Source organism: Malaya genurostris, chromosome 3 (genome assembly GCF_030247185.1).
Source record: "Malaya genurostris strain Urasoe2022 chromosome 3, Malgen_1.1, whole genome shotgun sequence".
Taxonomy (NCBI): domain Eukaryota; kingdom Metazoa; phylum Arthropoda; class Insecta; order Diptera; family Culicidae; genus Malaya; species Malaya genurostris.
In genome coordinates, this window is record NC_080572.1 from 198,709,735 (window position 1) to 198,733,101 (window position 23,367).

At 37.0% G+C, this 23,367-nt stretch overlaps 1 protein-coding gene across 5 annotated transcripts; it reads right to left on the reverse strand.

Annotated features, from left to right (window-relative positions):
• Window positions 1-1,101: 1,101 nt before the first annotated feature.
• Window positions 1,102-21,452, reverse strand: LOC131435360 (palmitoyltransferase ZDHHC15). 5 transcript variants are annotated; one of them, XM_058603172.1, is made up of 6 exons: window positions 20,877-21,452; window positions 20,420-20,541; window positions 19,649-19,993; window positions 19,456-19,579; window positions 19,258-19,387; window positions 1,102-3,568 (listed from the first exon to the last, which is right to left on the reverse strand). In XM_058603172.1, the coding sequence occupies exons 1-6, from the start codon at window positions 21,043-21,045 to the stop codon at window positions 3,319-3,321; spliced, it is 1,140 nt and encodes a 379-aa protein (XP_058459155.1). In that variant the 5' UTR covers window positions 21,046-21,452; the 3' UTR covers window positions 1,102-3,318. The 5 variants fall into 5 exon arrangements, with proteins under 5 accessions (XP_058459155.1, XP_058459153.1, XP_058459154.1 ...); XM_058603170.1 differs by having other exon boundaries at window positions 19,634-19,993; window positions 20,877-21,451; XM_058603171.1 differs by lacking the exon at window positions 1,102-3,568 and adding an exon at window positions 10,179-10,823.
• Window positions 21,453-23,367: the final 1,915 nt, after the last annotated feature.

Here is a 23,367-nt window from a genome sequence, read left to right on the forward strand (position 1 = left end):
TTCATAACGCCTATAACTTACAAAAAAGTAACGCATGTAGCGCTTCAAAACGCATATGACTCACAAAAAAATAACGCATATAACGCTCCGTAACGCCTATAACTTACAAAAAACTAACGCATGTAACGCTTCGTAATGCTTATAACTCACAAAAAAGTAACGCATGTAACGCTTCGTAACGGCTTATACTTACAAAAAAGCAACGCATGTAGCGCTTCGTAAAGCCTATAACAAAGAAAAAGTAACGTATGTAACGCTTCGTAACGCATATGACTCACAAAAAAGTAACACATGTAACGCTTCGTAACGCCTATAACTTACAAAAAAGTAGCACATAACTTACAAAAAAAGTAACGCATGTAACGCTTCTTAACGTCTATAACTTTTAAAAAAAGTAACGCATGTAACGTTCATAACGCTTTTAATTTACAAAAAAGCAACGCATGTAACGCTTCGTAACGCCTATAACTTACAAAACAGTGATGCAGTAACGCTTCGTAACGCATATGACTCACAGAAAAGTAACGCATGTAACGCTTATGGATCACAAATAAGTAACACATGTAACGCTTTGTAACGTTTATAACTTACTAAAGAGTAACGCATGTAACGCTTCATAATGCCTACAACTTAAAAAAGAGCGACGTATATAACACTTCGTAACACCTATAACTTCCTTAAAAGTAACGCATCGTAACTCGTTTACCGCAAGAATCTAACCCATATAACGGTTTTTAACAATCACAATTTCCACAAAATAACTCATATGATTTGTAACCCTCAATTCGAGAAAATTATCGTATGCAACGCTTTCTAGCTTTTTTAACTTAACGTAACGCTTCCCACGCCATGATAATATCGATTGAAACGCTTCGTTAAATAGAATATTTTTTCATATTGGGGACGGGTATAGCGTGATGGGTCGATCTCCGAGAAAATTGAGCGGTAAGTATACACATCCACAAATATTTTCCGATTTCGTTGAGTATATAATTGGATTTGGATTAAGTTTCCATCAATTCTAATACCTTTCTATAGGAAAAGACAAAACGATGGTACTTGGTAGATGTGATATCCAAATAAATCGGTGCGATATTCATGTCAAAAATGTACAAACTTATTAATTTATTTATTAATGACTGTTCTATAATCTTCTCTTTTGTATTTGTTGGCAACGTACTCCATACGTATCTGTTCAGTCAAGAATTGCTAGTATCATATTTAGTAAACTATCATTTGCATACATTTATGGTAACGTTCCATGCAGTGACTTCTATACTGAAAAAATGAGGATAATTTAGTTCGAACGTAGATGTTTTAGAAACGATTCGGCTTTTGATGGTAGAGATGTTAGTCGTTTTATTCCAGAACTCTTCTAATAATCATAACTGTGAGCCATTTTCTTATTATTTCACACATTCAATTTTCTATCAAAATTTAAAAATAGATTTTTTCACTGTTTTTGATTGTTCTACAGTTTGGCGCTGCAACCAAAATAATATGGAGTACCTATAGCATGACTGTTCTATTGTAACTGAAATGTAACTTGTATCGTGGGGACTGGTATGCGTGTACCAGACAGACACGAGTTAATTTTTTCAACACTCGCTAATTGAAGTTTCAATTTTATAACAGAATTGATAGAACTAAAAGCAGTTTTGTTCTGATACTTTCCTGCCGAAACTATCTTAATACTGGATTAATTACATAATTTCTTTCGATAATAGTTTGATAGGCTATCCACTTCGTAGTTTTGAAAATAGAGTTTTGAAAGGAAGGTTTCCAGGCTTGACAAACTGTTTCCTTTCGAAAAGACCAAACAGGGTCAATGTTCGATTCCCAATACCGCACACACGGCCAGGAAGATTCACTAGCTCGACAAGGCGAATGATCTTAAGACTAAAACCGAAATAATCGAAACAAAAATACTTCTCTGCAAAAATTACTATCAAGTGATAGATGCTCTGTTAAGGAACTAGTACTATGATCTAAAATTATTATATATAACTAAAACTTCAACTACCCACACTATTGCTGAAATAAGGAATGTTACATTAACAGGTTCAATCACATCGTTACAAATTACTATTTCAAAAGTCAAGTTTCTTATAAAATCGTTTTCTCTTTAGTTTCCTTCTTGACTGTTAATCTAACTAAATGATATGGTTATTCATTAAAAAAAATCTAATGCACTTTGATGAAGGAATTGAGAACTTATACAATAAAAAAAACTAAATAAACAAAGTAATTGATTTTCTAACAGTGAATCGCACAGAATTCGCACAGTGAATCGTTGGTGTTTTGATTCACATCACTATGTTTGTTCTAATAACACTAAAATCTAGTTCTAAATTCCGAAATTGCCGCAGAATATTGCCAACCACTTTAACTATTTTAATCAGAAATATGAACGAATTTAGAAGCCTGTCAAGTTAAGTAACAATTTGAACATTTTCAGTATTGCGTCCTACTGGTCACTGGTTCTACCGGGCTTTTGTCTTTAATTTGTTATTCTAGTTAAAAAAAAAACTTGTTTGAATAGAAACCAATCGATTCATATCACGTTTTCCGTTGAAATGCGCTCGTTTAAGATAACAAATGAATGCAGTCATATTAATTTTCAAACACTACAAAAATGTATGTCATTCAAAGCACATTTCTTCGAAAGCTCGATCCCTAGTGGGACCGGCTCGGAGTGTTTTTAGTATAGCTATCTGAGTGCTAAAAAAAAGGCCTTTATACTGTACATCAATTCATCTTTTTCTACAACTTGTTGTAGCTAAGGTAAGAATTTATCTATTGTACAGTCTGAAATGGGTCTCCTCAAGACCTCGCCTCCTGATACTGCGGAACTTTCTAAAAATAAATAGAACTTTAAGTAGCACAAACTTTGAGAGTATTTCAAAATTTTGAACAAAAAGTTTTTACGGACGTAATTTTTTGTACATACTTGCGAATTCAGATAAAATAATTTACCCAGATTCGATCAAAACTCAGTACTTTACAACTCTTAAGGTTCGTCGAATGAGATAATAAAACAAATTTAAGCTACCCAACAACAATGTAAATGTTGCGACCAATCGAAGCGTACAATTTATCGTTCGAGAACAATATTTATTTTAGCAACAGAAAGTTCTTCTTGAGTGAATCCATTCCAATCTGTACACCGTTCGAAATTCTGCCCTATTTGCTATTACAGTATGCGAACCGTTTTCGCTAGACCTAGTTCTATTTCAAGTAAAAAACAAAATCACATACGTAGTACCAGGAGCGAAAGCCCATTTAATGTTGCTATCGGATAGCACTCGTGTTGAGGGGTTAACGTAACAGGCTGCTGGATTGACTGAAGATTGTCGTTTCATAATCGTTATCGTCCTCGTCCTCGTCGTCGTTGTCGTCCAGACCTGGTACGATCACATGTTTATCACTGAGTACCTGTCGCTGTGGCTGTTGACCTCCGATGCCGTGGTTGCTGCTGGAGCGATGATGGTTTGCCAGTTCGCCACTGAGCAACGATTCGGCGTCCTCGTCGTAGCTCCGAACCGGATAGGCCACTCCATCGCCAAGACTATAATAAGAAAAACGTAAACATACTTCAATCAATATCGTTAAAAACAATATTCAGCCTTTTTTTGAGAGATACAAAACAATCTAAACGTTATATTATCTCTAGTACATAACACGTGATCACAATAAGTCCTGGGACTGATACATAGATGGCGTTGGCAACAAAAATTTCCGTATTGTTTTTTATGAGCACCTACTTACCGATCAAAATGTCATGACATTCTGATGTTTAGTCCACTAGTCCACAGTGATTTAAGTGATGCTAGTCTTGATATTTACAAAACAATGAATTCGAAACGATTGTGTGTGTTGATTTATTATTGTGTTTGATGAAAAAACAGTACAAGCTGAGCAACGGCTTAAAAAGTGCTACAAGGACTCTGCCTCCTGCTCATACTGATACCAAAGAGACCGGCCACTCCGGTTACCGTGAAAAACGTCCACGAAATCGAAAATCAAAATTGCGTGAGTTAGCCGATATCTTAAAAATATCATACGACAGTGTGTACATTATTTTGCATAAACATTTATATATGAGGAAGCTGTTTTGAAAGTGTGTGCCGCATTTGTGCACGGTGGATCGAAGACAACAGCGGCAATCATGACGAAGTTGAACCTAATGGGCTTCGAATTGCTGCCGTGCCCACCATATTCACCGGGTATGGTCCCTAGCGACTTCTACTTCAAAAATTACTTTTTTGAGTGGCTAGTGGAATGAACTAAATCTATCAAAAAGAAAAAATTCTGTCCATTAAATTCTACTATATTTCATTTCATTTTTTTTTCGAAATATGGTGGAATTAAATGGAAACATTAATCGTTCAAAAAGAAAGGTTATAAAATGATGGAGAAGCCCTGGACTAATTGTGTTGCTTTTGAAGGAGTCTTATTGATCTATGTGTTATCATAATTCAAATAAATCTAGATTTTCCACTGTACGGAGACACTAACAACGCTTCTAGTGGAATCAGGAATCAAAACAAATTGGCTCAAATGGCACGTTCTCCTTGATATTTGGAGATTTGTGCCTTGCCATCAATTTGTTTTTAGCATCATTTTCCCGATAAATGAGAGGGAAGGATTGAAAGGAGATGGTAAGGTTTGGACTAGGAGGATGGGAAAAATTGACGACACAAAAACACAAAAAAGCAGAAGTAAATTCTGCACCCCTAAGGGATGCTGAACAATCTGCTGGGGATCACATTTAGTGGAAGCAGAAGTAAAATCTGAACCTCTACGAGGCTCCGAACAATCTGCTGTAAAACATATTTAGGTTTATTACTATGTGCGTTCTTTCTGATGAACGATGCACAGTTAATAAAACCTCCAACCCCCGAGAGGATTTGGAGATTTTACAATAGCGACACCATTCTGCACTCTCGGAAGAATGCAGAACGATTCGCAGTATGTACGAGCAGAAGTAAATTCGGTACCCCCTAAAGGATGCCAAACAATCTGCTGAACCCTATTTAAGGTGAATACAGAAGGGATTCATTCACTCCAGGAAGAACGATGAACCCTTCTGACTATAGCTCCTTACCACATTGGGTGAGAAACGAGAGAATATCCTTCAATTTTAGCTCCGCATACACAGACTCAACCATGCATGGAGAACCAAAAACCCGGATACGAAGCTGCGTCAATGCGGGACAGTTACATATCAGATGATGTGAAGTACCGTAATCGCTTTCACACAAATCACACGAATAATACTCAGCACGTTGAATGGGAGCCATGTGATAAATGAGTTTGCAATGTCCAGTCAGAGCTCTGACCAGAATACTGCAATGATGCTTGGAAAAATGCAGTAGACACTTTTACATTTTCAGATTTAAATCAGGTAAAAATGCTTTTGTCTGAGCGCAAGTTTGCAAGCTGCGCCAGTAGCTGGCACGTTTGGATGCAGCCCAAGAACGAATATTGTGCTTTATCCAACTAGTTGAAAGTGGTAAAGCTGGTTCAGGACCAACGAAATCATTCGTTGCACCAGCTCTAGCGAACTCATCAGCCCATTCATTTCCAGTAATACCAGAATATCCGGGTACCCATAAGAAGTAAACAGAATTTGAAATGCTGAGGTCTTCAATTTGAGTTCGACACGCGATCATTAGATTCGACCGCGAGTCATTCGAACTGAGTGCTTTTAAGGCTGCCTGACTGTCGGAACAAAAATAAATTCGTTTACCACAGATCCTCTGCTGAAGCGCCGATTGCATTCCACACAGAATCGCGTAGATTTCTGCTTCAAACACAGTACAGTATCTACCAAGTGAATGAGACTGCTCTAGATTCATTTCACGACAGTAGACACCAGCACCAGCACGACCATTCAACAGAGAACCGTCCATATAACAAACTATGTGTTCATCAAGTTGTCGTTCCAAACAATCAGACAACCATTCCTCATGAAGAGGATAGCTCACATTGAATGTTTTGAAAGGAAAACTGCATGTGAGAGTTAGGTCACTAGGAGCGAGTAAATACTCATCCCACGTAACCATTTGAGACCACAAGCGAGTGTGGCTAGTCGCATAATCTAAAGGGTTACTGTTCCAAAGCCCTGTAACCTTAAGACGGTATGCACAAGATAATGCTTCTTGTTTTAGGAACACATGTAGTGGTTTAATGCACAGTAGCGCTTATAGAGCAGCAGTAGGTATTGTCGTGAATGCTCCTGTCCTCCTCGCCATTAGGACAATCCTTTGGAAATGATTTAGCTTTGACTGAACTGTCGCGACTACTCCTTTCTGCCACCATACAAGACATCCATATGCTAAGATTGGTCTAAGAATAGTTGTGTAGATCCAATGAATGTATCTGGGTTTGAGTCCCCATGATTTTCCAAAAGCTCGTCTGCATTGGCCGAAAGCCATGCAATTTATCTACGTGTTATCATAATTCAAATAAATCTAGATTTTCCACTATACGGAGACACTAACAACGCTTCTAATGAGAACCGGCTGTATTTTTTTTCCATTAGCCACTGTGGTTGTGTTAAATGCGCAGGTAACTTTATACATGCATTTTAGGAGCATTACCGCACCTATTCTACACCAGACAGCGCTTTTGGTGTGAACACACAGTCTCGAACACACAGTAGGCGCAATGTTTGAATGGCGCGTTTGAGTTAGCGTAGCGGTAGCCCGCGCTACTGTTACTTCTGCGTACGTTATTCAAGCTAAGGTTAAGGTAAGGTAAGGGCTGATTTTATTACATCACCACTATTAATTCACTTATCAACCACTCTACGCACACTGAACATTTTCAGAAAGGTTCAGTTTTTGTTCATCGGTGAATTAATTCATCATGTATTCTACAAAGAGTTGAGATACGACGGCTATGAAAAGTAATTTTCCAAAAATCTTCTGTCCGAGAATCATATCAGATATATTCAATGTGCGAACTTTTTTCTTAAATATCATCGAGGAGGCTGTTCGCTAGTGAGCTGCAGCACAACTGATTTTTTGCCATGTGCAATCAGTTTCAGTGAGAATCGCGTTGTCAAAAAATCAGTACTGAACTTTTTTTGCGGTGAGTTTTCTGATCGATAATTTTTTGTCTGTAAATCGCTTGTGAAAAATTTCAGTCACGATTTTCGATATTTTGATTTCTTCCCAACACTGATAATAAGCGCCACCGGTGATTTGTTTGCTATGTTTGATGCTTGTTATTGTTTTACGTGAAGTCCACAATAGATTGGTGTTTCCGACAAGCCTGATGTGAAAATTTTCAACACGCGGATTTATGCTTTTACTACGAATCTACTTCTTAGAATCTATGTATTTTGGATTACTGCTTCAGAAAACTACTACGAATTATTCAATTATAGTCAAATAGGTTTGAATTTTTATAGATTCCGTTTTGTGTGAAAGTTCGGATGACATCATTACAGCATGCTGTGATTGACTCGTGAGAACATAGATCAATTCAAACCGATGTTTCAATGGTGTACTATTTAAATACAAAAACGACGATACTACAAGTGTTTAAGTTGAGTGTTACCGAACTGATTGGTTGTTGAATTTTATTGATCCACACACCTAGAAAAAATCGTGTAAATATCCGTCTTCTGAGACCGACATATATGAGCGTCAAAAATGACTCAATTTTACTGTAAATCTATCTTTTATTCAATACATTCTGACATATTTTTAAGTGCTAAAAAATGAAAATTAACACGTTTACAAATTTCAATCATATGTAATTGAAAATACGTGGCATAATACATTCAAATAGAAACTTAGAAATATTTCCAATCAAATGATAGAAGAATATTAATAATTGATACAAAATAGACTGAGCTGTAAGTGTTTAAAACCTGACCACATTATTTCGTGCATTCTTCCTTGAGTTTCTGATTTGCACCCCTATATTGAAAATAAAGATGTGTTCCACATCAAAACAATGCTTTTTTTCGCTTATGTCTTTTTATACGGTTACGTCTCTTATACCATTTTATATCCGGAACCAGAAGTGACAGCCATTTGATTTTCGAACTTGATCAATGGCCCAATAGAAGTTTTCAAACGAGCTTTAGACAGCCGCGACCGCTGGTCGCTATACCAATAGGGATTAGCGAATAAGCGTCGGTTCGGGAGTTTTTCCTTCGTTGGGACGTAACTCTGGTATGGATCGTCGGGACGCCAATGAACCGAAAGCCATCATCCAATCGAAATCACTGGATCCGGAGATCCAAGGTGTTTTACTGGGTTGTTCCAATTATACAGTTGGGTATTCCTGAGGAGAGTCCCACGCTCTGTTCGTAAAAGTATTTCACCTTGTAACAAAACGAGCACAGACCGGCCTGGAGTAAACTCAAAAGTTCATAGTTTCTTCATGCAGTCTAATTAGGTTACTGTAATTAGTTTTAAGATTACTAATAATGAGTTTGTTTTATTCTAATTCAATCTCTCTAGATTTTTTTTTTCGAGAAACAAGTCTTATATAACCCAAAAACGAAAAAAACTGCTGTCAACCCGTTTTTTCGAAGCCAGTTCCGAATCTAGCTTCGACGTGATTGAACTAAGATTCGAGTCAGTTTTAAACTTGATTCGGGTTCACTCACACCCAAACTCAATTTAGTGAAAATTTTTGTTTTGAACAAACTTAGTCTGAGTCAGGTTTCTCAAACGAAAACGACATAAGCAGTTACTGTAAAAACTGACTTACACGGTACACTAGATGAACTAAATTATAAGAAGAAATAAATACTAATGTGGTACTGTGAAAGTAAGTACAAAAATAATCTAGAATTTGATTGAATTTAGTGGAAAATAAGAGCAAATCACCTTCTTGTTAATCTTATTTACCCATAACTGATTTAAAAGTATCTCAATAAATTACCTAGATTCTGAGTTTGTGCACTTTTATTTGATCCTTGGTGCATTCTATTAAGAATCCAGTAGAAATGCAAAAACCCAGAATGTAGGTAAATTATTGAGATACTTTTTAACCAGATATGGGTAGAAGAGACTGCACCAAATTCTAGATATTTTTTAACTAAATTTCTGAGTATTACATAAGTATTTATTTCTAGGTGCATCTAGTTTACCGTGTATATTATTGATTGATATGAGATTCAAATATGAAAAAATGTCACTAAACTTTCTCAGACCACGAGTTTCAGAGTTAGTTTTTGCATCCAATTAGATTTAGTTGAAAGATCTTACAATTCCGTCTTCCGGATCTTAAATCTCAGATCGTGTTTTCAAAAGGCAAAATATAAAGAAGATTTAATACCTTAAAAGCAAATTGTTGACTTGTTAGCTGACAAATTCACTTCGATCATACCGGTCCCTAATTTCGGGAAGCGTCGAAAAATGTTGGTAAAAAATTGTTAATCCCATATTCGCTGCATATACATATTTGCGATATCAATTTCTCAGGGATGGCTGGAACGATTTTCGAGAACTCAAATGAAAGGTCTTATAATCTTTTTGGTTGTTGTCGAATTTCACCTGGATCAGACCTTCAGTTCGGGAATCATAGATTATCTCAAAACTATTCCACTTTTTAAGTGTTGTTATAATTTATAATCATCATAACTGTCGCCTTGTTTCTTGATATATACTTTTATCATTCACATAAAACTCCCCGGAGCATTGCTCAAGATATTTTTCTATGAGCAGAAAGAAGTACATCGGTAAATTTATGGCTACACCCAAGTAGATTGATTTTTATGGCATACAATGTCAATCGCTCAATCCAAGACAATAAAAAAGAGCCATAGATCGCCCTGGACACGAAAAGGCTGAAAAAATGATGAGAAAAATCTTTTCATTTACCATGAATAAGGTTCTGACAAGCTTTCACATTTCTAGAGAAGGCTTATTTAACATATGATTTGTAAAAAAAAATCTTTTTGTATTGCTATGAAAAAACTTTAACTTTCAAAGTTCCATTCCAAAAATGTCTTGTTATGAACAGCAAAATTATAACATAATGCGATATCTGATCATATATTGACAGGTTAAATCAAACAAAAATTCAAACTGACGGTTCATACAATCAATCAAGTCAGATTTCTATGTATTCTCATTTTGGTATTTGATTTTGTTCGCGTATATTGACCTGCCATTTGAATTTTTCGCAAATCGAAAACATGACGAAGATTTAGTTTTTAAAAAACAAGTTACATTTATTCAGCGTTAGGATTTTGAAAATTATAACATATCTAACTAATTCAGTTACTGATTGAAAGCGGCGCTAATAATACAAATATCGTTGTCACGCTTCGTTCTATACCTAATGAATGTGCGCAATTAAAAGGCTAAATAGATATCTTATTTTGTGATTGTACTGTAACATAGTTGATGATCGGAACTCACTGTTCAAACACAGTTACTGTTCCCAAGTCTGAAGATTAAAACAACACACAAAGCATTCGTCAACGGAAATCCTGATTGCATTCGATAATTAAGATTAAAGACTTATTGGTGTAAAGTAAATCTAGAAAATCATTGCATTCACACGCTAGTTTCGCCTGCTGGCCAGGTACAATTCTTCACACAACATCCTGTGGTAGCTTCCGGTGCGGTCCCGCGTATGCAGCAGAGCCGTTCTGCAGCTGCAGCCGATACTGTTGTTCATTGACCATCTCTATTCGGGACTGTTGAACGTCTTCCCGAGGTTCCTCCTTCGTCATCAGTGTCATGCGGGTACTGGAATTGCTGCTATCCGACGGCGGCGCCGAGTTCATCATGCTGACGGAAGGTAGATGAGATGCTTGCACCGGATATACCATTCCATCCCCGAGGCTATAAGTAAAATGGTAGAGAACAGGATTTCAGGACAACATGGCTACTAAAATTGTCGGTGGGGTTTTGGTGGTTTGGTGCGTTAGAATCATTGGATATCACAATTCAACCAAAAAAATGAGGACTTTATTTAGTGTGCTTTAGGGTATGCAAGGTACAAAAAGGCTGGATTAGTAAAACCGTGAGATTGTGGATAGAGGATCGGTGCAGGATGAGGAAGATTAAACCCATGATTGCTCTGGCAGCGTGATTGCTTAGTAGGCAGTTAGAAGAATTACGTCGCGCACATTATGAAGCGTTGCTAAGTTTAGTTTCTTTCTAAATTCCATATCTCTGCTTAAAATATGGAGAGCGTTTTTCAAGTTCTGGGCAATTATACTACTAAAATTGACGATGGATGAATAGTGTGAAAAATGACATTTTTCTTATTGTAATTTCTCTAGTTCCAGTGCAACACATATTATGTGAATTGAAAGTCAATCAATTGTTCCCCAATCCCATTGTTAACCTAGAAAAATACTGAAATCTGTTCTGATATACAATGAACCTTATCATTGTAAATGTCAAGGACAAGGATATTGGAAAATAACATATCTTGCCTGCAGACGATTGCAGACGAGTAATTCAACCACGGTATGAAAGCTCTTTTGAAGTAGTTTTATATGTAAGTGGTCTGCATCTTTCTGCGCCTTTTGGTGCTAGACAAGTTGGAATTATGTAAAAAAAAACATGAAAAATTGCTCTATTTCATTAAACTCAAATGATAGTGGCATAGTATGCTTGAGAAAGTTCTGTAGTTTTTACTGATGAGAAACTTTGTAAAACTTGAAAAGCTCATATAAATTTAAAATATATATGTTTTGTTAGAAAAACTGGTTTTAGGACACCCTGTTCAGAAAATACATTATATCATCAATTACATTCAAGTTACGGAAATAGTACCTTCTGCAAATGACTTTCTGCACAACTTTGTCGAAGTTACTTAGCCCCTATATTGGCCCTGAGCTAATATAGCCCCCTGAGACCCCCTCCCCAAAGATTTATTGTAGGAAGCATGCCCCCCCCCAATATTTTGGCAACAGGAATATTATAAAATTTGCTAGAAATATCTTATGATATAACACTTTTTTCTATTATCCCAGTAGTTCGCCTCCGTAATCCTTCATGTTCCTTAACTAAGTTACTAAAATTTTTGAACTAATTTACTACAATGTGAAATGTGCTATACTTTACCACTTTCGAATATTGGCTATTACTGGAGTAGTAGGGAAAATGTTTGTGATTTTTACTTGGTTGCTTTTATTTGCTCTAACCTCTTCGTTTCCTTTATAAAAATGCTTTATATATTGCAAAGTTCAATGATCTTGGTAAATTTTATTTATGTGATTAATCCCCCTAAAAGTGAGATAAAAATTTTATTTTAGCCCAGGGCCAACTTAGGGGCTAAGTTACTTCGACAAAGTTGTGCAGAAAGTTATTTCAAACAAGTTTGCTGAAGGTACGATTCCCGTAACTTGAGTGTATTTCATGATATAATGTATTTTCTTAAAAGGGTGTCCAGAAACCAGTTTTCGCAAGAAAACATATATATTTTCAATTTATATGTGTTTTTCATGTTATACAAAGTTTTTCATCTCTAAAAATTACACAACTTTCTCAAACATACTATGCTGCTATCATTTCAGTTTAATGAAATAGAGCAGGTTTTCATGTTCTTTTTTAAATAAAATTTTAACTTGTCTATTATCAAAAGGCGCAGGAAGGTGCAGATGAAACTACTTACATATTAAACTACTTCCAAAGAGCTTTCATACCGTGGTTGAATTACTCGTCTGCAGGAGAGATATGTTCTTTTCAAATATCCTTGTCCCTGACATTTGCAATGATAAGGTTCATTGTATATCAGATCAGATTTCAATCAAAATGAAACTTAAAAGAAAAAACGATACTAATTTTTTCCAACGCCTGATATATTATAAATAGATTTATATAACGACATTTATATAGGTGTTTTATGTTATGCATGTTATAAATGTCCTGATTTTATTTATCATATAGCCGTTTATTCAAATTTTACTCGCACCGACCTAATTCACAAAAGTATAGCCCTTGTCTTTGTGATTTTTATTGTCGACCCCGCAAACAATTGAAAGTAACCTTTAAAGTGCAGAGATGTGCAGAATCGCATAGAGGTTTTTGAAAAGTAGAGAAAAAATGCTATAAAATCAAATACTATTGAACAGTGGCAGCCCTTTCCTACCTATGTAGAACTCTAATCGCGAAACATCATCATTGCGCCATATATTTTGTATGGAAGAATGAAAAGAAAGTTTACAATACCCTAGCTTTGAAAGGATATGGAGAGATTTTTCTTATTCAAAAACTTTTATACTTTAAACTGTAATCCTTCACTTATCTGAGAGTTCAGAAAAATAATACAGTGCAAGAAAAAAATAAATTTATTTTTTGGATTTCTGCCACCTTGGCATCACTGTGCGACGGTTTAAATTTTTGTTGAATCCGAAAATATGCAGTAATTTTTTATAGGATCATAAGACCTTTCATTTGACCCTAAGATTGGGAATGACGGTTTTGAGTCCAGTTTAGAATTTTTTTACGTTTTTTGTTTCGTTGGTTTAAGTGACGGTGTACAATATTGAACACACTTTACCCTATAACTCCGGAACCGGAAGTCGGATTCGGATGAAATTCAGGAATTCCGTATGGGACCGTGAGACCTTTCATTTGAATCTAAGTTTGTGGAAATCGGCCATCTCCGTGAAAACCTAGTGAGATTATTTGACATACACACACACATTGCTCAGCTCGATGAACTGAGTCGAATGGTATATGACACTTGGCCCTCCGGGCCTATTTTTACTAGTTGTTTTTTCAAGTGATTGCATAACCTTTCTATATGAGAAAGGCAAAAACAGAACACAATTAATTGAATATATGAAATGGAAGCGAACCTCCCGACAGCCAGATGTCCCGAGTTTCGAAAGGAATTTCGTATTTTAGTAAGGAACATATATTAATGCACAACACGATAAAATTGCAACGTATTCTCAGTAGCCGGCTACCCAGAGCAATATTATTCAAAAATTTACTTGCAAACAACACTTTCCTGTAATGCGTGTGGAAATTCAGAGGATTCCTCGGCATTGAACTAACATTCTCTCCTTCCCAAGTACATCAGCATTCAGACGTGTCCGGCATCGGCATTGAACGGCAGGCAGGAATCGATTCAGTTTACAGAATGGCAAGCTACGTGCTATTCGCAAGCAAGTTGTTTCAGAAAAACATGTTGCAAGCTTAATTGGTTTTGATAAATAAAGAAGTAGCAATACACGGTCGGTTTCTATTGCTAATGTTCAATCGCATTTGATTAAGTGTGTTTTGATAATTCTACACTGTTTCTGTAAAACTGTTTTTTATCTTAAGAAAGAGTATGCAATCACTTGGAAACCAGATTACTCAACCGAAGCCTGGAGGACCGAGTGTCATACATCATTTGACTCAGTTCGTCGAGATCACAAAATGTCTCTCTGTCTGTGTTCTTGTGTGTGTGTGCATGTAACAAAAATGGGCACTTGATTTTCTCGGAGATGGTTGAACCGAATTTCACAAACTTATGCTGTTTTTGTTTTTAACACAGCAGTGAACAGTGGTCCTCGTTTACTTTGAGCAATATTGAATTTGATGTGCAAGTTCAATGAATACCGTATGTTAGATGATACATACATATTGGGGAATCTTAGGACATACTTGTTTGAAAGTGTGTTTTCATATGAATTTAAGTAAATTTAAATTGTGACTACAAATTTTTCTAATAGTGTTTTGATTTTTAATACTTTCAAACTTTGTTGAAATTGGATCCACATATTTCCACATTTTCGAGATATTGAAACTTCAATAAAGCATGCTTCAGATAGAATTGGAACAAAGACAATTGCCTGTATTTCAGTTATCTATTATTGAAATCAAGATCTTTTTGATATAAATGTAGCGTTTTCTTCATACTTTTAAGAAAAAATAGGGATAAAATTATTCGTCACGGTTTCGAAGGAATTCTCGATTTTTTCCTGTAACACGGCTCATTAGGCAGCGCACACCTTCTTCGTCCATCGTTTTAGCTATCTTATTCCACCAAGTCGTCATCTGATTGATGTCTTTGACAACTTTTCCCTTCTCCTGGAGTCTCCTCTTCATGATTGCCAAGTATTTCTCAACAGGGTGGAACTGGGGGCAGTTGGGTGGGTTAAGGTTTTTCGGAACAAACTGGACCCCTTTCTCTGCATACTATTCTTGAACGACTTTGCTGTAATGACAGTTGCCCAATCTGGCCAAAACATTACGGGATGGTCGTGGGATCGAATGAACGGCAAAATTCGTTTTAAATTTTTTCGTAAAATTTTTGAGCGGGGATTTGCCCGAAGTCAGTCTTGACATAGGTTTCATCGTCCATCAGAAGACACCCGTCGAACTTGGTCAGCACCTGGTCATATAGTTTCCGAGCACGAATTTTGGCCACACTATTATGTTTTATGGTCCGATTTGGTTGTTTGCTAGCTCGATACGACTTGATTCCTTCCCGGGGTCGAGTTCTTCTCACGGTACTATGAGCAGCACCGAATTTTCTGGCCAAATCACGGTCCGACAGATTGATCGTCTTCAAAATCTTACCACGCAGTTTCCGGTCGACAGTTCCACTCCGACGATTGGCTTGAGGCTTCCGGATCGTCGTCAATGTTGCCTTATACCGTTTGATAACGCGCCATACGGTATTTCTGGGCAATTTCATCGGTTTAGCTAGCCTAGATGCAAACCACAATGGATTTTCCAAATAACTGTGCACAATTTTTTCCCTTCTTTCGGCTTCCATGTTGATTGTTTACAAAGTACAGTCGATTTGCGGAATGTCAAAAATCATACGTGAAGCTGACAAAATTCCCGACACGTGGGCGCCAAGAATTTCCAAATCCGTCCACCAGGAGCGCCACAATATGAGCAAAAGTTTGTATCAATTCTAAATGAAGCAAGCTTTATAGCCTACAAATTAAATCAGTTTTAGGCCAAATCTAGAAGAATTTTACCCTTTTAGCATCGTCGCTCTAAATGATGGTGTGAAATTCAATAGCAACCTATGGGACTACGAGATTTTTTGTTTTATGAATGACATTATTTGACACATACAGGGTGGCAAGTGAATTAGCGATTTCAATTTCCCGGTTTTTCCCGGTTTTCCCGGTGCGCGAGACTAAAAATTCCCGGTTTTTTAACCAGGCTCAAATAGCCTATGTTCAGGGTTTTTAAAATATTTTTCTCGTTCAAGCTTTAAGTTGAAATCCCATGTCCAAAAAAAAAACATCGAGAGTTGAGAAATAAGTTTTTTTCGGGTATCTCCTTGGAGCTACAATTAAAAATGTCATCCACAGTTTGTCCAAACGTTCATCTTCTGAACTAACAGTACCATCCAGTCCAATGTATTCCATCTTTATTTTGTCTTTTATTTCGCCAGTAACTTCGATGTAACAATAGGATTAAAACAAGAAACGTATCTGGCCAAGGGGTGATGAAAGTGATCCATTGAGAAGAATAGAGAGCTATCATTCTTCAATAAAGAACTCCAGTTTACTCAATCTTCGAGGAGAACTAGTTCTTTTGGACCGTTCGCGGACTGACCATCTCTAGTGAATTCCAATACTTTTTGCCTGGTATAGTCTGGAAAAAGTATAAAGTTAAAAATTAAAAATGAATGAACTAAAGAACAACACTCCTCCCGCAAACCCGATTCCTTCTAACAACCAGTGGCGTCTCGTGACAAAATTTACGGGTTGTGCACTGCTTATATGGTATGATATCAGAACCGTTTCGACGTTGCAACTGAGACAGCAATTTGTTTTCAACTGCCATAAGCGTAACCACTGAAGCCTCTCCTGAATGTGTGCATACAAGTTCTCACAGAACCTATTCGACCAGTTTCATTGTGCTGTTATTGATGACAACTAAGAGATTGATTTAAAATTGCTGTCAAACCCATACAAAAACCGTTGAGACATGAGGTGTTGTACCCATTTTCAATGGATTGAGCACCATTGAACCTGTGTGGGACAATAAGATGTTTCCAGACTTGTACTGCACTTCTGAACTTAGTTCAAACACAAAATTGCCTTCAATTTTTCATTTGTTGTATCAGGAAAATGATGCTGAAAATCGTTACTAAGATTAGGACTAGTGAATTTTTTCCCGGATTTGCACTAAAATTTCCGATTTTTCCCGGTTTTTCCCGGTAAAACCAAATTTCCGACCTTTTCCCGGTTTTCCCGATTTTCCCGGTCACTTGCCACCCTGCACATAGTCACACACATACACGCAATTTTCTCAGAGATGATTTGATCGATTTCCATAAACAGGCTCAAATAAAAGTTCCTATAGGTTACTGTTTAATTTCTTACGGGTCCGACCTCCGACTGTACCTATAGGGTATCGTGTGTTTAATAATTTAGTGTGATGATGCCAAATAAAGACAGATTCATATTAATTTGACATAACTGTTTAAAAATTGAAAAGCTCGATGAACTGTGTCGAATGATATAGAACACTTAACCCTCTGGGCCAATTTTCACTAGTCAATTTTTCAAGTGATTGCATAAACTTTCTATATGAGAAAGGCAATAAGTGTACTTTTATAGAAAAGCATCGTTATCATGATCTTGTAATAGCACTAACAAGTAGGTACAAACTGAATAGAAGAATTAGAAATTTACATTTTTTTCACCTGAAAAATATAAATTTTAATGTGGCAACCCTACGCTATTGAACAAAGCACGCTGCGTACTAGTTTTGCGTTGTCATTTTGAATGACGATTTGAATGTTTTGACACTCATCGCCCTATAATTTCGGAACCGAAAGTCGGATCAGGATTAAATTGCACAGTATATTTAAAGACAATGAGTCCTTTAATTTGAATTATGATTCGAGAAAATTGGCTTAACCGTTGTTTTGAAATCGAAGTGAGTTCCGTTTTTGGAGATTTTCTTCACTATTATCGGTGCTTTCGGAAGCGGAAACCGGGGAATAATAGTCCCAGAGTACTTTCATATATGCACTAAATAACAAGAACTGCCAACTGGATGAATTCAGCTGTAAGTTTAATAAAAATTCGCACCTAGTTTCGCCATCGCCTGTGAAAAATTACCCATGAAATTCAAAATTTTCACTAATTGCACTGTAATACCGGAACCGGAAGTCGGATCTGGATCAAGTTTAAAGGGACTTTTTCAAGAATTTTAAGACCTATTATTTGCTTCTTAGTTTGTGCAAATCGGTTAAGGAGCTTTCTAGAAAGTGGAGTGCGCATTTTTTAATAAATTTATGCATATTTCCTTGTAATTCCGGAACCGGATCCAAATGAAATTCAAGAAAATTGTATGAAGCCATAAGACCTTTTATTTGAATTTGAGTTTGTGAAAATCGACTCAATCATCATCGAGTGACATTATTTGTCACATACACACAGACATTGATCTCGACGAACTGAGCCGAAAGGTATATGACAACGGGCCCTCCGAGCCTCGGTTGTAAAGTCGTTTTTCATAATGACCTGCATAACCTTTCTACATGAGAAAGGCGAAACAAGTGTTTTGACATGATTGGGACTATACTCGCTCCAATTTGGGTGTAATCAAGGCATCGTTTTCTGCAACCATTGAAACCCGTTTGGTGCTACCGTTGAAAACGAAAATGGTATTAGATTGAGTAAAAGCTATTGAATTCCATTCGGACTATCATTATTCTGATGTTAATAACAACCATGAAAGTTCTGATGTTTTCTGATTGATTTAAAACTGCTGTTAAAAAAATGGTGTATTGGCCTAATTTCTAAAGGATTGCTTTACATAGAACCTGTGTGGGACAATAAGTTGTTTCAACAGTTCTACTGAACATTTCGCTCAAACGCAAAATTGAGTATTGCTTCCTACTTTTCACTTGTTAAATAAAAAAGTAATGATGCTGAAAATTGTTACTTATATTTGGGCTTGTAATTCCCGGTTTTGACACCTTGTAATTATCGAACAATCCTAACGAAATGCAATAGAAAAACTTGTTTTGTTAAATTTTAGAACATCAAAAATTTGGTTATTTAATTGACATTGGTTACCAAAATCTACCAGCACATTTTCAAGTCTCTATTGAACGTCGTACAAAAATTACAGCTTATCGAATGACATCAAGAATTCCGTTTAGCAAAGAAAAGCAAAAACCGGAACATGCTGAAAGGTTGCTTCGCATAGCATTACTGCCTCTAATTGCCCCAGTCACCTTTTATGTTAGTATTTTGGTACCTGGACATGTTAATCGCGTGCCGGTTTCTGTTAGACTTAAGCCACTACCCTTGTTAGCATAAAATGGAAAATATGAAGCCCTTACCTTGTATATACGGGCACGAACCACAGCCGCCGGTCATCGCCAAATACTTCCTGAAAATTGTTCAATTTTCCTAGGCTAAATCCATTTTTGTCGGGTCCACCGTACCGGAAAATTGGCGTACGGAATGATTCTGACAAAGAAAATAACAAATTGGAATTAAAATGTACGCAAAAGACGTACGTCGTCTATCTACCCTACCTAAAGTAGTTCTATTTAACAGCACCAGGTAGCAATGATAACCAAACAAACTAACCAAACTGATGGCAAACATCAGCGATACGAAAAATAGGAAAAGTATGTGAAACCGCCCGTCGATCTTGCCCTGCAAAGAAAAGCTTAATGTCTGTAAGAAAATTCACGTTTTGGCAAACCTCACTTCTCGCCCACTCACACTCCAGATTAGTTCCATGTACATAACCGTGGTGAAGGCAACATACAGACAGTAGATCAGCGCGTATCCGAGGAACAGTATGAAGAACTTGTAGTTGGTGAAGTTGATACAGTTGTTCACCCAGGGGCAGTGATGATCCAACTTCAGCACGCACACACCGCACACGCTACAGTGGTGAGCCCGGTCCGGTTTGATGAGCCGGCACTTCTCACAAAACCGCACCGACGCGTTCAAGGTTCGGGTCACTATCGGCAGCTCCCTGGAGAACACTTCCAGAATTTGTTTCTGCTCTTCTTCACTTGAGGCACGCAACAGTCGGTCCAGATCCGCTCGGGGTACGCGGAACTGTATGCAAAGTGGATGACAGAAGAAGTTAGTATTAGTGCGAAAATTTCCAAACAATTTCTGTCTTTACTTTTCAACTCAACAGAAACAGTTTCTTAAAACTAAAGGCTAACAAAACTGAAGGAGTCTTCTTTTCCTAACGTTCATTAGAATCAATTGCCAAATGGATCTTAAATGTATCGATGTACGAATTTAATCATTATTCAACACCCAAAGTTGCAAAATACTCCTTCACAGATCATGTTTACCCTATATTTTCAAACTATCACGATGCTGTCTTCTTATCTTATCAAATATTAACAACGAAGGAAACCCTTCCCGAGTATCACCTCGTTCGTTTCTACCTTATTTAAACCCAGAATTAGCGTTCGACATGGATGAATCATTCATGAAGCCTTTCCCATAGAAATAAAAAAGGGTTCTTACCCGTGCTGGAACACGACCGATCTCGGTGAACACGGTCCGATAGTAAGACCATAGGAACATAACCAATATCAGATGATAGAAAAGCAGGAACAATATTCGCTGCAGTACGCTGGTCACAGTGACTGTAACAATCGAGACGAAAAAAATGCGAATAGAGCATGAAGCATACAGTTTGCATTGAATTAACATGTTCATAATTACAAACAAAGGTACTTAAAAATAGCGCTAGTCGAAAGAAAGCAGAGGAATGTTTCACGGTCTGTTTGGTTCGGTGCCGAGTTTTTTCAAGTGGAACTTGGTCTTCTCAGCGTGCTTGTGACCAAGAGACAAAGATGATTAAACCGGTATGAACAAGACACCAAACCTGTTTCAGTATGATTCATAATCTATTTACCAATATCAACTTCCGGGCGCCAGTGGAGCATAATTAAACCTAAACACACTAAACTGTACTTACAAAATGACAACTCCACTACAAAAGCATAGTAGGACCAGGCAATGACCGCAACGATGAACAGTACTGGTAGCCATTTCATTGTCCGGACACAGCAAACGCATCGATCCGATCGATCCGGACAGCTAGCGCTGCCCCGATGGTAGTGGTCGTAGTTTGCGGTTATTGACATTGCTCTCTGTGTGTTTCCGCTTTAACACCTTATAAATTTAAACTATGGGCGAGCAAAGAACCGAACGCTGCCCGTGCTATTCTTCCTAATAAGGCTTCCCCTGTGTATTTTCTTCGCTGTTTCAAGGGCGTTTTTGGAAGAAAAAATATTGCTCCATGCCAGCACTAAAGCTCAGCAATTTTTTTTTCTGGTTTACCGTTTACTTGTCATTGGAGCAGATGGTGAACGACTAAACAAATAATGCGAATCATCATTGAATAGAATCAAATCGTAAGCGAAACCAGAACACAATGCAGGAACGCGTAAATCTATTAATGCAATTACTATTGCATTCACTTCTCACTACTTCGCATACGAAACTGGCTGATCAACTTTTTGGAAACTTTTACAACTAAACAAACGTCATCATATTACTCGATTTTTGTTATTCCATTTTTTCAAGCATCAGACAGCTGTCAACTTGCTTCATCGATTAAATGTTTGCAGGGTTGGCATATCGTTTAATTCCTTGTTAAGCAAAGTAAAAACAAATGATTAAAAATAATATAAATTTTTCGTATCTCATTTTGGTTTTTGTCGATCCACCGCCGAAAAGATGAATAACAATTGGATAATATTATCTATATTAGGACAACAATTGATTTGTCACACAGTGCACCATTTCTCTGGATCGCGATATTCGGGTTGAGTACGATGGATTCTGGCCATCAAATGCTTTGAACCTTCGATATAAAATGCGCCAGTGATCGTTTGACCAGTTGGAACGAACTGTTTGTGGATAATGCTTTTGCTATGGAAAAAACCTGTTTTAATCCACCTAGTGGTGTAATGATGCCTTTCTCATATCTCACATATTCTCATATAAATGTGTGGTATTATTCATAATAATGTTCTTTGATTCTAGAAAACTAAAAAGGTTTGTCCATAAACTAGTATAACCTAAAAAGTGAAACAGTACTCAGGTCGGTTAGGTTATCCATTTTTGAATCTATGGCTACAATCTTCGGTCATTCATAAAAAACCCAAGAACAAGCAAGAAAGCCAAATTATTGTTTGGACGTCTACTGACAATGACTACCGATTGGAATAGTTTTGAGGCAAGTTTAGAAATTATTTTACTTTTTATTTCCGGTGCTTCCGGAATCAGATACCGAGAACCAGCATAGCCGGAATCGGGTTGTTTGGTTGTCTATTGACAATGGCTACCGATTGGAATAGTTTCGAGACAAGTTAAGACATTTTTTAAAATGTTTTGTTTCGCCAGCTTCAAGTGACGGTTTCCAATTTTTAACACACTTCATTATATGATTCCGGCACCGGAAGTCGGATCCGGATGAAATTTAGCAGATTTGTATGAGACTATGATACCGACGACACGACCTGCCACCACGGTTGCTGAAATTCGCCTCACGCAACTCATTAACGCTCACCGCCTGCGAACGATTCAAGAACGGAGACAGCAAAGCATGTAATGGCGGACGAGGCAAAAGCTATGCTTAATATGTGACTGCCTGAGCGACTCGCAAGAGAGAAGAGATCTTGCTTTTTCATGCTGGTTGCTATTCCGCCGTGAGCCATTCTCTACCATTTCAAGAGCAGGTATCATCAGGCACGAATAGCGCTTACATTGAGTCAATTTTTGACTCACTGCGAGTCAAAATGCCAGCAATCATGAATGCAAGTGTACGAAAAAAGTTGAAGACAAAAATTAGCGATGCGATGGAAGCAATTTTTTATTTTGCTTAGTTTAATTGTTTAAGTGTGCGTTGAACATCACAAATTAGCTTGGAAAACTTTAAACGTAATATCATTACTTATCATTGGAAGATGGCGAAACGATTGGGTTGGATAAAAATTAAACTGATAAATAAAACTGATAAATAAAACTGATAGTCCACTTTAAAACGTCGTTTTAAATCGCATACTAATGTACATATAATGTACTTCCTACTGCAATAAAACTAATGAAACAGTTTATTCAGATTTCACCGAATACTATTCTCACGTTTTGAATTTTAAAAAAGCTGGAGTTGAATCACAGACTAACAGACATGACAGTATGAGTAAATTCTTATGAAAAAAAATTTTCGTTATGCACTAGCTCCACCTATATTGTACTGCGCGAACTATTTACTATTTGTACACCCCTTGTGTTATGTAAAAGTTTTTTTACTAGTTGGTTTCCCCTCGTTTGTCAACACCGATCAGCTGCTTGCAGAGATGCCTGATTTCATCAAAATATTTGAAAATGAATCGTCACAATAAATTATTGGATTACGTTGATAATATATTTAACTTTTTCGCGATGTTGGAAGGTAACCA